Source organism: Eptatretus burgeri, chromosome 15 (genome assembly GCF_056783735.1).
Source record: "Eptatretus burgeri isolate ZD-2024b chromosome 15, Ebu_testis_v1, whole genome shotgun sequence".
NCBI lineage: Eukaryota > Metazoa > Chordata > Myxini > Myxiniformes > Myxinidae > Eptatretus > Eptatretus burgeri.
Genome location: NC_140975.1, coordinates 68,328,933 through 68,348,311, shown reverse-complemented (window position 1 = coordinate 68,348,311; position 19,379 = coordinate 68,328,933). Strand labels below are relative to the sequence as shown.

General features: G+C 36.3%; 1 protein-coding gene across 3 annotated transcripts in view; it reads left to right on the top strand.

Annotated features, from left to right (window-relative positions):
* The first annotated feature begins 823 nt into the window (after positions 1-823).
* Positions 824-19,379, top strand: part of IPO4 (importin 4) — an 81,921-nt gene continuing 63,365 nt past the window's right edge. For 2 of the 3 annotated variants that reach the window (XM_085856656.1, XM_085856655.1), the window contains exon 1: positions 824-1,011. In XM_085856656.1, the coding sequence (XP_085712782.1) occupies positions 934-1,011 (78 nt within the window). In that variant the 5' untranslated portion in view covers positions 824-933. The remainder of the gene's footprint in view (positions 1,012-19,379) is intronic. The other variant, XM_085856657.1, reaches the window with a different exon arrangement.

Genomic DNA, 19,379 nt, shown 5'->3' with positions numbered 1-19,379 from the left:
ATGTATGTATGTGTGTGTTTGTTTGGATGTTAAAGATGGTCTTACCGTGCTCAAGATACTGTGCTCTCATTCCAATATGCAATGTTTTGACAAATTGCTCCAGTCACCTCTAATCCTCCCCAGGGAAAGTCTCATTTCTTGGACTGTATTATTTAATACCCTCCCCTACCTGGAGGCAGTGCAACACGGTGTTGCTGATGATGGGTCACCAGATTAGCAAGTTGACCATCATCTCAAGGAGATGGGGATGAGCCTGGCATCTGCCTGGGGGAAGGCCAGACGGAGGCCCCTGGAGTACCGGCGGAAAGTGGACGCAGCGACGCGCTGTTCTAGCACATGCTCCCTTACCTGACCTGACCTGATGCTGATCCGACATAGCAAGTCTGGATATAATCAGCCCAGAACTGGAGGAACACCCAACACCCAACACCCAACACCCAACACCCAACACCCAACACCCAACACCCAACACCCAACACCCATAGTGAGGATGGCAGATTTTGTGTGGCTAAATAACAGATGGCAGATAACAAATCACTAAACATGTTGAGTAGTTTAACTGGAGTACATGATGACTAATTTAACAGTTTGCAGTTACTCGGTTATGTGTCGAGGAAAAGGTTCAAAATCAATGGGAAAACATTGTTTGTCGAGACTCTGGAGGAATGAATTCAATTCCAATGGAAGGTGTATACCAAGCAGCCTTAACATCATAATGATCAGTTACATCACTTCGAGGTCACGTGATGCTGAGCATGCTCCAACAAATGAGGAAGTTATGAACAAATTGGTTACTCACTGTTTGTGGTGTACAGGCTTGAGGCCCAGATGTTGTTGCTCCCCAAATTGTCTACCCTGATGGGGAACAGGTTGTTATGTGCACTCGAGAGCAGGTGTTCACTACGTAGACCGATGACGGAGTGAATTCCGCATATGGTTTCTACTCTTACTGTTGTGTCCTCACCGGTCTTCCCTTGCCATCCCACTGCAGTGATGGTCACTACAAACCACGTGAGTATCATGACCGGGAGGTCTCCCAGTACCTTTGGCACACCCTTCGGTTGTTTGCTTGTATTTGAACGCTTGATGGCCATCTTCAAGACTTGTCCTCACCCTGCTGTTGCATGTTCCACTAAACTATCACAAGTGTCCCTCAGGAGGTCGAAGTAATTTCTTTTGACATTCGTACCCAAGAGTCCTTGGGTTAAACTCTTCTTTCTCTTTATTTATTTATTTAGTTCCTGGGTCGACCAGGTATTTTACCATCTGGACCTCCACACAAGGCACACTTTTGTCTCGTACTGTTGGCTTCTACCTCTAAGTATCCGATGTATGTCATTTCATTGCCATTCGCAGCTTGCGACGTTAACCGGTCCATGTGAGTCTTTTCCAAGACCTCACTGGATGTTCACAGAGGTAGAAACTCCGTTGTCATGGTAACTTCAACATCAGTCGTTGAGGTAAAGTACCTCCACACCACCCACAAATCACCTTCTTGATAATATATATTCCCCAAGGATTTTTGACAGATTTCTCCTTTGTCTGAGTACGAGGTGGAGCCTTCAGTCCCTCAGACTGCAGCTTGGCTCCCTGATATATTGAGGTCTGGGGGGGCACTGGCCTTGTATTAAAAAAAACAAAACAACTAGTGCGTCACGTCACTGCAAAAAAGATGGCCGTGGTTGGTGCTTGACACATGGGGCAAAATAATGTGACAAACAACAGAGAAAACCACAGAGAAAACAACACAGAAAAACAACAGAAAAACAACACAGCAAACAACACAGAAAAACAACACAGAAAAACAACACCGAAAAACAACACAGAAAAACAACACAGAAAAACAACACCGAAAAACAACACAGAAAAACAACACAGAAAAACACAGAAAAACAACACAGAAAAACAACACAGAAAACAACACAGAAAAACAACACAGAAAACAACACAGAAAAACAACACAGAAAAACAACACAGAAAAACAACACCGAAAACAACACCGAAAACAACACAGAAAACAACACAGAAAAACAACACCGAAAACAACACCGAAAACAACACAGAAAACAACACAGAAAAACAACACAGAAAAACAACACAGAAAAACAACACCGAAAACAACACCGAAAACAACACAGAAAACAACACAGCAAACAACACAGCAAACAACACAGAAAACAACACAGAAAACAACACAGAAAACAGAAAAACAACACCGAAAACAACACAGAAAACAACACAGAAAAACAACACAGAAAAACAACACAGCAAACAACACCGAAAACAACACAGAAAACAACACAGAAAACAACACAGAAAAACAACACCGAAAACACAGAAAAACAACACCGAAAACAACACAGCAAACAACACAGAAAACAACACAGAAAACAACACCGAAGACAACACAGAAAAACAACACCGAAAAACAACACAGAAAACAACACAGAAAACAACACAGAAAAACAACACCGAAAACAACACAGAAAAACAACACAGAAAACAACACAGAAAAACAACACAGAAAAAACAACACAGCAAACAACACCGAAAAACAACACAGAAAACAACACAGAAAACAACACAGAAAACAACACAGAAAACAACACAGAAAAACAACACCAAAAAACAACACAGAAAAACAACACCGAAAAACAACAACGAAAACAACACAAAAAAACAAAACAAAAAAACAACACAGAAAAACAAAACAAAAAAACAACACAGAAAACAACACAGAAAAACAACACAGAAAAAAACACAGCAAACAACACAGAAAACAACACAGAAATCAACACCGAAAAACAACACAGAAAACAACACAGAAAACAACACAGCAAACAACACAGCAAACAACACAGAAAACAACACAGCAAACAACACAGAAAACAACAAAGAAAAACAACACAGCAAACACAGAAAACAACACAGCAAACAACACAGCAAACAACACAGAAAAACAACACAGAAAAACAACACCGAAAACAACACAGAAAAACAACACCGAAAACAATACAGAAAAACAACACCGAAAACAACACAGAAAACAACACCGAAAACAACACAGAAAAACAACACAGAAAAAACAACACAGCAAACAACACCGAAAAACAACACAGAAAACAACACAGAAAAACACCGAAAAACAACACAGAAAAACAACACCGAAAAACAACACAGAAAACACAGAAAAACAACACAGAAAAACAACACCGAAAACAACACAGCAAACACCGAAAACAACACAGAAAAACAACACCGAAAACAACACAGAAAACACAGAAAAACAACACAGAAAAAACAACACAGCAAACAACACAGAAAAAACAACACAGCAAACAACACCGAAAAACAACACAGAAAACAACACAGAAAACAACACAGAAAACAACACAGAAAACAACACAGAAAAACAAAACAGAAAAAACAACACAGCAAACAACACCGAAAAACAACACAGAAAACAACACAGAAAACAACACAGCAAACAACACAGCAAACAACACAGAAAACAACACAGCAAACAACACAGAAAACAACAAAGAAAAACAACACAGCAAACACAGAAAACAACACAGCAAACAACACAGCAAACAACACAGAAAAACAACACAGAAAAACAACACCGAAAACAACACAGAAAAACAACACCGAAAACAATACAGAAAAACAACACAGAAAACAACACAGAAAAACAACACAGAAAACAACACAGAAAAACAACACAGAAACAACAACACAGCAAACAACACCGAAAAACAACACAGAAAACAACACAGAAAAACACCGAAAAACAACACAGAAAAACAACACCGAAAAACAACACAGAAAACACAGAAAAACAACACCGAAAAACAACACAGAAAAACAACACAGAAAAACAACACAGAAAAACAACACCGAAAACAACACAGCAAACACCGAAAACAACACAGAAAAACAACACCGAAAACAACACAGAAAACACAGAAAAACAACACAGAAAAAACAACACAGAAAAACAACACAGCAAACAACACAGAAAACAACACAGAAAACAACACAGAAAACAACACAGAAAACAACACAGAAAAACAAAACAGAAAAAACAACACAGCAACCAACACTGAAAAACAACACAGAAAACAACACAGCAAACAACACAGAAAACAACACAGCAAACAACACCGAAAAACAACACAGAAAACAACACAGAAAACAACACAGAAAACAACACAGAAAAACAAAACAGAAAAAACAACACAGCAAACAACACTGAAAAACAACACAGAAAACAACACAGCAAACAACACAGAAAACAACACAGAAAACAACACAGAAAAACAACACAGAAAAACACAGAAAAACAACACAGAAAAACAACACCGAAAAACACAGAAAAACAACACAGAAAAACAACACAGAAAAACAACACAGAAAAACAACACAGAAAAACAACACAGAAAACAACACAGAAAACACAGAAAACAACAGCGAAAACAACACAGAAAAAAACACAGAAAAAACAACACAGCAAACAACAACAAAAAACAACACAGAAAACAACACCGAAAAACACAGAAAAACAACACCGAAAAACACAGAAAAACAACACAGAAAAACAACACAGAAAACAACACAGCAAACAAAGCAAACAACACAGAAAACAACACAGAAAACAACACAGAAAACAACACAGCAAACAACACAGAAAAACAACACAGCAAACAACACAGAAAACAACACGGAAAACAACACAGAAAAACAACACAGAAAAACAACACCGAAGACAACACAGAAAACAACACAGAAAACAACACAACACAGAAAAACAACACCGAAAACAACACAGAAAACAACACAGAAAACAACACCGAAAAACAACACAGAAAACAACACAGAAAACAACACAGCAAACAACACAGCAAACAACACAGCAAACAACACAGCAAACAACACAGCAAACAACACAGCAAACAACACAGCAAACAACACAGAAAAACAACACAGAAAACAACACAGAAAAACAACACAGAAAACAACACAGAAAACAACACAGAAAAACAACACCGAAAACAACACAGAAAAACAACACAGAAAACAACACAGAAAACAACACAGAAAAACAACACAGAAAACAACACAGAAAAACAACACAGAAACAACACAACAACACAGAAAAACAACACCGAAAAACAACACAGAAAAACAACACAGAAAAACAACACAGAAAACAACACAGAAAAACAACACAGAAAAACAACACAGAAAAACAACACCGAAAAACAACACAGAAAAACAACACCGAAAACAACACAGAAAACAACACCGAAAACAACACCGAAAACAACACCGAAAACAACACCGAAAACAACACAGAAAACAACACCGAAAACAACACAGAAAACAACACAGAAAACAACACAGAAAACAACACAGAAAACAACACAGAAAAACAACACAGAAAAACAACACCGAAAACAACACAGAAAACAACACAGAAACAACACAGAAAAACAACACAGAAAACAACACAGAAAAACAACACAGAAAACAACACAGAAAACAACACAGCAAACAACACAGCAAACAACACAGCAAACAACACAGCAAACAACACAGCAAACAACACAGCAAACAACACAGAAAACAACACAGAAAACAACACAGCAAACAACACAGAAAACAACAAAGAAAAACAACACAGCAAACAACACAGAAAACAACACAGCAAACAACACAGAAAACAACAAAGAAAAACAACACAGCAAACAACACAGCAAACAACACAGAAACCAACACAGCAAACAACACAGAAAAACAACACAGAAAAACAACACAGAAAAACAACACAGCAAACAACACAGAAAACAACACAGCAAACAACACAGAAAACAACACAGAAAACAACACAGCAAACAACACAGAAAACAACACAGAAAACAACACAGCAAACAACACAGAAAACAACACAGCAAACAACACAGAAAAACAACACAGAAAAACAACACAGAAAAACAACACAGAAAAAACAACACAGGAAAACAACACAGAAAACAACACAGAAAACAACACAGAAAGCAACACCGAAAACAACACAGAAAACAACACAGAAAACAACACAGCAAACAACACAGAAAAACAACACAGAAAAACAACACAGCAAACAACACAGAAAACAACACAGAAAAACAACACAGAAAAAACAACACAGCAAACAACAGCGAAAAACAACACAGAAAAACAACACAGAAAAACAACACAGAAAAACAACACAGAAAAACAACACAGAAAAACAACACAGAAAAACAACACAGAAAAACAACACAGAAAAACAACACAGAAAAACAACACAGAAAAACAACACAGAAAACAACACAGAAAACAACACCGAAAACAACACAGAAAACAACACAGAAAAACAACACAGAAAAACAACACCGAAAAACAACACCGAAAACAACACAGAAAACAACACAGAAAACAACACAGAAAACAACACAGAAAACAACACAGAAAACAACACAGAAAACAACACAGAAAACAACACCGTAAACAACACAGCAAACAACACAGCAAACAACACAGAAAAACAACACAGAAAACAACACAGCAAACAACACAGCAAACAACACAGCAAACAACACAGAAAACAACACAGAAAACAACACAGCAAACAACACAGAAAACAACAAAGAAAAACTACACAGAAAAACAACACAGAAAAACAACACCGAAAACAACACAGAAAACAACACAGAAAACAACACAGAAAACAACACAGAAAACAACACAGAAAACAACACAGAAAACAACACAGCAAACAACACAGAAAACAACACCGTAAACAACACAGCAAACAACACAGCAAACAACACAGAAAAACAACACAGAAAAACAACACAGAAAACAACACAGCAAACAACACAGCAAACAACACAGCAAACAACACAGAAAACAACACAGCAAACAACACAGAAAACAACACAGAAAACAACACAGCAAACAACACAGCAAACAACACAGAAAAACAACACAGAAAACAACACAGCAAACAACACAGCAAACAACACAGCAAACAACACAGAAAACAACACAGCAAACAACACAGAAAAACAACACAGAAAAACAACACAGCAAACAACACAGAAAACAACACAGCAAACAACACAGAAAACAACACAGAAAACAACACAGCAAACAACACAGAAAAACAACACAGCAAACAACACAGAAAACAACACAGCAAACAACACAGAAAACAACACAGCAAACAACACAGAAAACAACACAGCAAACAACACAGAAAACAACACAGCAAACAACACAGAAAACAACACAGAAAAACAACACAGAAAACAACACAGAAACAACACAGAAAACAACACAGAAAAAACAACACAGAAAAAACAACACCGAAAACAACACAGAAAACAACACAGCAAACAACACAGAAAACAACACAGAAAACAACACTGAAAACAACACAGAAATCATCAGAGAAAACAACACAGAAAAAAACACAGCAAACAACAGAGAAAACAACAAAGAAAAACAACACAGAAAACAACACAGCAAACAACACAGAAAACAACAAAGAAAAACAACAAAGAAAACAACACAGCAAACAACACAGAAAAACAACACAGAAAAACAACACAGCAAACAACACAGAAAACAACACAGAAAAACAACACAGAAAAAACAACACAGCAAACAACAGCGAAAAACAACACAGAAAAACAACACAGAAAAACAACACAGAAAAACAACACAGAAAAACAACACAGAAAAACAACACAGAAAAACAACACAGAAAAACAACACAGAAAACAACACCGAAAACAACACCGAAAACAACACCGAAAACAACAAAGCAAACAACACCGAAAACAACACAGAAAACAACACAGAAAACAACACAGAAAACAACACAGCAAACAACACAGAAAACAACACAGAAAAACAACACCGTAAACAACACAGCAAACAACACAGCAAACAACACAGAAAAACAACACAGAAAACAACACAGCAAACAACACAGCAAACAACACAGCAAACAACACCGAAAACAACACAGCAAACAACACAGAAAAACAACACAGCAAACAACACAGAAAAACAACACAGAAAAACAACACAGAAAAACAACACCGAAAACAACACAGCAAACAACACAGCAAACAACACAGAAAACAACACAGCAAACAACACAGCAAACAACACAGCAAACAACACAGAAAACAACACAGAAAAACAACACCAAAAAACACCACAGCAAACAACACAGAAAAACAACACCGAAAACAACACAGAAAAACAACACAGAAAAACAACACCGAAGACAGCACAGCAAACAACACAGCAATCAACACAGAAAACAACACAGAAAACAACACAGCAAACAACACAGAAAACAACACAGAAAACAACACAGAAAACAACACAGCAAACAACACAGAAAACAACACAGAAAAACACCGAAAAACAACACAGAAAAACAACACCGAAAAACAACACAGAAAAACAACACCGAAAAACAACACAGAAAACAACACCGAAAACAACACCCAAAACAACACCGAAAACAACACCGAAAACAACACCGAAAACAACACCGAAAACAACACAGAAAAACAACACCGAAAACAACACAGAAAACAACACCGAAAACAACACAGAAAACAACACAGAAAAACAACACCGAAAAACAACACAGAAAACAACACAGAAAAACAACACAGAAAACAACACAGCAAACAACACAGAAAACAACACAGCAAACAACACAGCAAACAACACAGCAAACAACACAGCAAACAACACAGCAAACAACACAGAAAACAACACAGAAAACAACACAGCAAACAACACAGAAAACAACACAGAAAACAACACAGCAAACAACACAGAAAACAACAAAGAAAAACAACACAGCAAACAACACAGAAAACAACACAGCAAACAACACAGAAAACAACACAGCAAACAACACAGAAAACAACACAGAAAACAACACAGCAAACAACACAGAAAACAACACAGCAAACAACACAGAAAACAACACAGAAAAACAACACAGAAAAACAACACAGAAAAACAACACAGAAAAACAACACAGAAAAACAACACCGAAAACAACACAGAAAACAACACAGAAAACAACACAGAAAACAACACAGAAAACAACACAGAAAACAACACCGAAAACAACACAGCAAACAACACAGCAAACACCACAGAAAACAACAAAGAAAACAACACAGAAAACAACACAGCAAACAACACAGAAAAACAACACAGAAAAACAACACAGCAAACAACACAGAAAACAACACAGAAAAACAACACAGAAAAAACAACACAGCAAACAACACCGAAAAACAACACAGAAAAACAACACAGAAAAACAACACAGAAAAACAACACAGAAAAACAACACAGAAAAACAACACAGAAAAACAACACAGAAAACAACACAGAAAACAACACAGAAAACAACACCGAAAACAACACAGAAAACAACACAGAAAACAACACAGAAAACAACACAGAAAACAACACAGAAAACAACACAGAAAACAACACAGAAAACAACACAGAAAAACAACACCGTAAACAACACAGCAAACAACACAGCAAACAACACAGAAAAACAACACAGAAAACAACACAGCAAACAACACAGCAAACAACACAGCAAACAACACAGCAAACAACACAGAAAACAACACAGAAAACAACACAGCAAACAACACAGAAAACAACACAGCAAACAACACAGAAAACAACACAGAAAAACAACACAGCAAACAACACAGCAAACAACACAGAAAACAACACAGAAAACAACACAGAAAAACAACACAGCAAACAACACAGCAAACAACACAGCAACACAACACAGAAAACAACACAGCAAACAACACAGAAAAACAACACAGAACACAGCAAACAACACAGCAAACAACACAGAAAACAACACAGCAAACAACACAGCAAACAACACAGCAAACAACACAGAAAACAACACAGAAAACAACACAGCAAACAACACAGAAAACAACACAGCAAACAACACAGAAAACAACACAGAAAAACAACACAGAAAAACAACACAGAAAAACAACACAGAAAAACAACACAGAAAACAACACAGAAAACAACACAGAAAACAACACAGAAAACAACACAGAAAACAACACAGAAAACAACACAGAAAACAACACAGAAAACAACACAGAAAACAACACAGAAAACAACACAGAAAACAACACAGAAAACAACACAGAAAACAACACAGAAAACAACACAGAAAACAACACAGCAAACAACACAGAAAAACAACACAGAAAAACAACACAGCAAACAACACAGAAAAACAACACAGAAAAACAACACAGCAAACAACACAGAAAAACAACACAGAAAAACAACACAGAAAAAACAACACAGCAAACAACACAGAAAAACAACACAGAAAAACAACACAGAAAAACAACACAGAAAAACAACACAGAAAACAACACCGAAAACAACACCGAAAACAACACAGAAAACAACACCGAAAACAACACAGAAAACAACACAGAAAACAACACAGAAAACAACACAGAAAACAACACAGCAAACAACACAGAAAACAACACAGAAAACAACACAGAAAAACAACACAGAAAACAACACAGCAAACAACACAGCAAACAACACAGAAAAACAACACAGAAAACAACACAGCAAACAACACAGCAAACAACACAGCAAACAACACAGAAAACAACACAGCAAACAACACAGCAAAACAACACAGCAAACAACACAGAAAACAACACAGCAAACAACACAGAAAACAACACAGCAAACAACACAGCAAACAACACAGCAAACAACACAGAAAACAACACAGAAAACAACACAGAAAACAACACAGCAAACAACACAGAAAACAACACAGAAAAACAACACAGAAAACAACACAGAAAACAACACAGAAAAACAACACAGAAAAACAACACAGCAAACAACACAGAAAAACAACACAGAAAACAACACAGAAAAACAACACAGAAAAACAACACAGAAAAACAACACAGAAAAACAACACCGCAAACAACACAGAAACCAACACAGCAAACAACACAAAAAACAACACAGCAAACAACACAGAAAACAACACAGAAAACAACACAGCAAACAACACAGAAAATAACAAAGAAAACCACAGAAAAAACAACACAGCAAACAACACAGAAAACAACACAGAAAAACAACACAGCAAACAACACCGAAAAACAACACAGAAAAACAACACAGAAAAACAACACAGAAAAACAACACAGAAAAACAACACAGAAAAACAACACACGAAAACAACACCAAAAACAACACAGAAAACAACACAGAACAACACCGAAAACAACACAGAAAACAACACAGAAAACAACACAGAAAACAACACAGAAAACAACACAGAAAACAACACAGAAAACAACACAGAAAACAACACAGAAAACAACACAGAACAACACAACAAAACAACACAGAAAACAACACAGAAACAACACAGAAAACAACACAGAAACAACACAGAAAACAACACAGCAAACAACACAGAAAACAACACAGAAAACAACACAGCAAACAACACAGCAAACAACACAGAAAACAACACCGTAAACAACACAGCAAACAACACAGCAAACAACACCGAAAAACAACACAGAAAACAACACAGAAAAACAACACAGAAAACAACACAGCAAACAACACAGCAAACAACACCGAAAACAACACAGCAAACAACACAGCAAACAACACAGAAAAACAACACAGAAAAACAACACAGAAAAACAACACAGAAAACAACACAGCAAACAACACAGCAAACAACACCGAAAACAACACAGCAAACAACACAGCAAACAACACAGAAAACAACAAGAAAAACAACACAGCAAACAACACAGAAAACAACACAGAAAACAACACAGCAAACAACACAGAAAACAACACAGCAAACAACACAGCAAACAACACAGCAAACAACACAGAAAACAACACAGAAAAACAACACCGAAAACAACACAGAAAAACAACACAGAAAAACAACACAGAAAAACAAGACAGAAAGACAACACCGAAAACAACACAGAAAACAACACAGAAAAACAACACCGAAAACAACACAGAAAAACAACACCGAGAACAACACAGAAAACAACACAGCAAACAACACCCAAAAACAACACAGAAAACAACACAGAAAAACAACACCGAAAAACAACACCGAAAAACAACACCGAAAAACAACACAGAAAAACAACACAGAAAAACAACACAGAAAACAACACAGAAAAACAACACCGAAAAACAACACCGAAAACAACACAGCAAACAACACCGAAAACAACACAGAAAAACAACACCGAAAACAACACAGAAAACACAGAAAAACAACACAGAAAAAACAACACAGCAAACAACACCGAAAAACAACACAGAAAACAACACAGAAAAACAACACAGAAAAACAACACAGAAAACAACACAGAAAACAACACAGAAAAAACAACACAGCAAACAACACAGAAAACAACACAGAAAACAACACAGAAAACAACACAGCAAACAACACAGCAAACAACACCGAAAAACAACACAGAAAACAACACAGAAAAACAACACAGAAAAACAACACAGAAAAACAACACCGAAAACAACACAGCAAACAACACAGAAAACAACACCGAAAACAACACAGAAAACAACACAGAAAAACAACACAGAAAACAACACCGAAAAACAACACCGAAAACAACACAGCAAACAACACAGAAAGACAACACAGAAAAACAACTCTGAAAACAACACAAACACAACACAAAAAACAACACAGCAAGCTACACAGAAAAACAACACAGAAAAACAACTCAGCAAACTACACAGATAACAACACAGGAATCAACACAGTAAACAACACAGCAAACAACACAGAAAACAACACAGCAAACAACACAGAAAACAACACAGCAAACAACACAGAAAACAACACAGAAAAACAACACAGAAAAACAACACAGAAAAACAACACAGAAAAACAACACAGAAAAACAACACAGAAAAACAACACAGAAAAACAACACAGAAAAACAACACAGAAAAACAACACAGAAAAACAACACCGAAAACAACACAGAAAACAACACAGAAAACAACACAGAAAAACAACACAGAAAACAACACAGAAAACAACACAGAAAACAACACAGAAAACAACACAGCAAACAACACAGCAAACAACACAGAAAACAACACAGCAAACAACACAGAAAACAACACAGCAAACAACACAGAAAACAACACAGCAAACAACACAGAAAACAACACAGAAAACAACACAGCAAACAACAAACAACACAGCAAACAACACAGAAAACAACACAGCAAACAACACAGCAAACAACACAGAAAACAACACAGAAAAACAACACAGCAAACAACACAGAAAACAACACAGAAAACAACACAGCAAACAACACAGAAAACAACACAGAAAACAACACAGCAAACAACACAGCAAACAACACAGAAAACAACACAGCAAACAACACAGAAAACAACACAGAAAAACAACACAGAAAACAACACAGAAAACAACACAGCAAACAACACAGCAAACAACACAGAAAACAACACAGCAAACAACACAGCAAACAACACAGAAAACAACACAGAAAACAACACAGCAAACAACACAGCAAACAACACAGAAAACAACACAGCAAACAACACAGCAAACAACACAGAAAACAACACAGAAAAACAACACAGCAAACAACACAGAAAACAACACAGAAAACAACACAGAAAAACAACACAGAAAACAACACAGAAAAACAACACAGAAAACAACACAGAAAAACAACACCGAAAACAACACAGAAAACAACACAGAAAACAACACAGAAAAACAACACAGAAAACAACACAGAAAAACAACACAGAAAAACAACACAGAAAACAACACAGAAAAACAACACAGAAAAACAACACAGAAAACAACACAGAAAAACAACACCAGAAAACAACACAGAAAAACAACACCGAAAAACAACACCGAAAAACAACACAGAAAAACAACACAGAAAAACAACACAGAAAACAACACAGAAAAACAACACAGAAAACAACACAGAAAAACAACACAGAAAAACAACACAGAAAACAAACAACACAGAAAAACAACACAGAAAACAACACAGAAAAACAACACAGAAAAACAACACAGAAAACAACACAGCAAACAACACCGAAAACAACACAGAAAACAACACAGAAAAACAACACAGAAAAACAACACAGCAAACAACACCGAAAAACAACACAGAAAACAACACAGAAAAACAACACAGAAAAACAACACCGAAAACAACACAGAAAACAACACAGAAAAAACAACACAGCAAACAACACCGAAAAACAACACAGAAAACAACACAGAAAACAACACAGCAAACAACACAGAAAAACAACACAGAAAACAACACAGAAAAACAACACAGAAAAACAACACAGAAAAACAACACAGAAAAACAACACAGCAAACAACACAGAAAACAACACAGCAAACAACACAGAAAACAACACAGAAAACAACACAGAAAACAACACAGAAAAACAACACAGAAAACAACACCGAAAAACAACACCGAAAACAACACAGCAAACAACACAGAAAAACAACACAGAAAAACAACACAGAAAAACAACACCGAAAACAACACAGAAAACACAACACAGAAAACAACACAGCAAACAACACAGAAACAACACAGAAAACAACACAGCAAACAACACAGAAAACAACACAGCAAACAACACAGAAAACAACACAGCAAACAACACAGAAAACAACACAGCAAACAACACAGAAAACAACACAGAAAACAACACAGCAAACAACACAGAAAACAACACAGCAAACAACACAGAAAACAACACAGCAAACAACACAGAAAACAACACAGAAAAACAACACAGAAAAACAACACAGAAAAACAACACAGAAAAACAACACAGAAAAACAACACAGAAAAACAACACCGAAAAACAACACAGAAAACAACACACAGAAAACAACACAGAAAACAACACAGAAAACAACACAGAAAAACAACACAGAAAACAACACAGCAAACAACACAGAAAACAACACAGAAAACAACACAGAAAACAACACAGAAAACAACACAGAAAACAACACAGCAAACAACACAGAAAACAACACAGCAAACAACACAGCAAACAACACAGAAAACAACACAGCAAACAACACAGCAAACAACACAGAAAAACAACACAGAAAACAACACAGCAAACAACACAGCAAACAACACAGAAAACAACACAGCAAACAACACAGCAAACAACACAGAAAACAACAACAAAAACAACACAGCAAACAACACAGAAAACAACACAGAAAACAACACAGCAAACAACACAGAAAACAACACAGCAAACAACACAGCAAACAACACAGCAAACAACACAGAAAACAACACAGAAAAACAACACAGAAAACAACACAGAAAAACAACACCGAAAACAACACAGAAAAACAACACCGAAAACAACACAGAAAAACAACACCGAAAACAACACAGAAAAACAACACAGAAAACAACACAGAAAAACAACACCGAAAACAACACAGAAAACAACACAGAAAAACAACACAGAAAACAACACAGAAAAACAACACCGAAAAACAACACAGAAAAACAACACAGAAAAACAACACAGAAAAACAACACAGAAAAACAACACAGAAAAACAACACAGAAAAACAACACAGAAAACAACACAGAAAACAACACAGAAAAACAACACAGAAAAACAACACAGAAAACAACACAGAAAAACAACACCGAAAACAACACAGAAAACAACACAGAAAAACAACACAGAAAACAACACAGAAAAACAACACAGAAAAACAACACAGAAAACAACACAGAAAAACAACACAGCAAACAACACAGAAAACAACACAGAAAAACAACACAGAAAACAACACAGAAAACAACACAGCAAACAACACCGAAAAACAACACAGAAAACAACACAGAAAAACAACACAGAAAAACAACACAGAAAAACAACACCGAAAACAACACAGAAAACAACACAGAAAAACAACACAGAAAAACAACACAGAAAACAACACAGCAAACAACACAGAAAACAACACAGCAAACAACACCGAAAACAACACAGAAAAACAACACAGAAAACAACACAGAAAAACAACACCGAAAACAACACAGAAAAACAACACAGAAAAACAACACAGAAAAACAACACAGAAAAACAACACCGAAAACAACACAGAAAACAACACAGAAAACAACACAGAAAACAACACAGAAAACAACACAGAAAAACAACACAGAAAAACAACACAGAAAACAACACAGAAAACAACACAGCAAACAACACAGAAAACAACACAGAAAACAACACAGAAAACAACACAGCAAACAACACAGCAAACAACACAGAAAACAACACAGAAAACAACACAGAAAAACAACACAGAAAAACAACACAGAAAAACAACACAAAAACAACACAGAAAAACAACACAGAAAAACAACACAGAAAACAACACAGCAAACAACACAGATAACAACACAGAAAACAACACAGAAAACAACACAGAAAAACAACACCGAAAACAACACAGAAAAACAACACAGAAAACAACACAGAAAACAACACAGAAAAACAACACAGAAAACAACACAGAAAACAACACAGAAAAACAACACAGAAAACAACACAGCAAACAACACAGCAAACAACACAGAAAACAACACAGCAAACAACACAGCAAACAACACAGAAAACAACACAGAAAACAACACAGAAAAACAACACAGAAAAACAACACAGAAAACAACACAGCAAACAACACAGCAAACAACACAGAAAAACAACACAGAAAACAACACAGCAAACAACACAGCAAACAACACCGAAAACAACACAGCAAACAACACAGAAAAACACAGAAAAACAACACCGAAAACAACACAGCAAACAACACAGCAAACAACACAGAAAACAACACCGAAAAACAACACAGAAAACAACACAGAAAACAACACAGCAAACAACACAGCAAACAACAAAGCAAACAACACAGAAAGCAACACAGCAAACAACACAGAAAACAACACAGCAAACAACACAGCAAACAACACAGAAAACAACACAGAAAACAACACAGCAAACAACACAGAAAACAACACAGAAAACAACACAGCAAACAACACAGAAAACAACACAGCAAACAACACAGCAAACAACACAGCAAACAACACAGCAAACAACACAGAAAACAACACAGAAAAACAACACCGAAAACAACACAGAAAAACAACACCGAAAACAACACAGAAAACAACACAGAAAACAACACAGAAAAACAACACAGAAAACAACACAGAAAAACAACACCGAAAACAACACAGAAAACAACACAGAAAAACAACACCGAAAACAACACAGAAAACAACACAGAAAACAACACCGAAAACAACACAGAAAACAACACAGAAAAACAACACCGAAAAACAACACAGAAAAACAACACCGAAAAACAACACAGAAAACAACACAGAAAAACAACACAGAAAACAACACAGAAAAACAACACCGAAAAACAACACAGAAAACAACACAGAAAAACAACACCGAAAACAACACAGCAAACAACACCGAAAACAACACAGAAAAACAACACCGAAAACAACACAGAAAACACAGAAAAACAACACAGAAAAAACAACACAGCAAACAACACCGAAAAACAACACAGAAAACAACACAGAAAAACAACACAGAAAAACAACACCGAAAACAACACAGAAAACAACACAGAAAAAACAACACAGCAAACAACACCGAAAAACAACACAGAAAACAACACAGAAAACAACACAGCAAACAACACCGAAAAACAACACAGAAAACAACACAGAAAAACAACACAGAAAAACAACACAGAAAAACAACACCGAAAACAACACAAACACAACACAGAAAAACAACACAGAAAAACAACACCGAAAACAACACAGCAAACAACACAGAAAACAACACCGAAAACAACACAGAAAACAACACAGAAAAACAACACCGAAAACACCACAGAAAACACCACCGAAAACAACACCGAAAACAACACCGAAAACAACACCGAAAACAACACAGAAAACAACACAGAAAACAACACAGCAAACAACACAGCAAACAACACAGAAAACAACACAGAAAAACAACACCGTAAACAACACAGCAAACAACACAGCAAACAACACAGAAAACAACACAGAAAACAACACAGCAAACAACACAGAAAACAACACAGCAAACAACACAGCAAACAACACAGAAAACAACACAGAAAACAACACAGAAAAACAACACCGTAAACAACACAGCAAACAACACAGCAAACAACACAGCAAACAACACCGAAAACAACACAGCAAACAACACAGAAAAACACAGAAAAACAACACCGAAAACAACACAGCAAACAACACAGCAAACAACACAGAAAACAACACCGAAAAACAACACAGAAAACAACACAGAAAACAACACAGCAAACAACACAGCAAACAACAAAGCAAACAACACAGAAAACAACACAGCAAACAACACAGAAAACAACAAAGAATAACAACACAGCAAACAACACAGAAAACAACACAGAAAACAACACAGCAAACAACACAGAAAACAACACAGCAAACAACACAGCAAACAACACAGCAAACAACACAGAGAGCAACACAGGAAAAGAGCACCGAAAACAAGACAGAAAGACAACACCGAAATCAACACAGAAAACAACACAGAAAAACAACACCGAAAACAACACAGAAAAACAACACCGAAAACAACACAAAAAACAACACAGCAAACAACACCGATATACAAGACAGAAAACAAGACAGAATGACAACACAGAAAAACAACACCGAAAAACAACACAGAAAAACAACACAGAAAAACAACACAGAAAACAACACAGAAAAACAACACCGAAAACAACACAGCAAACAACACCGAAAACAACACAGAAAAACAACACCGAAAACAACACAGAAAACAACACAGCAAACAACACAGCAAACAACACCGAAAAACAACACAGAAAACAACACAGAAAACAACACAGCAAACAACACCGAAAAACAACACAGAAAACAACACAGAAAAACAACACCGAAAAACAACACAGAAAACAACACAGAAAAACAACACCGAAAACAACACAGCAAACAACACCGAAAACAACACAGAAAAACAACACCGAAAAC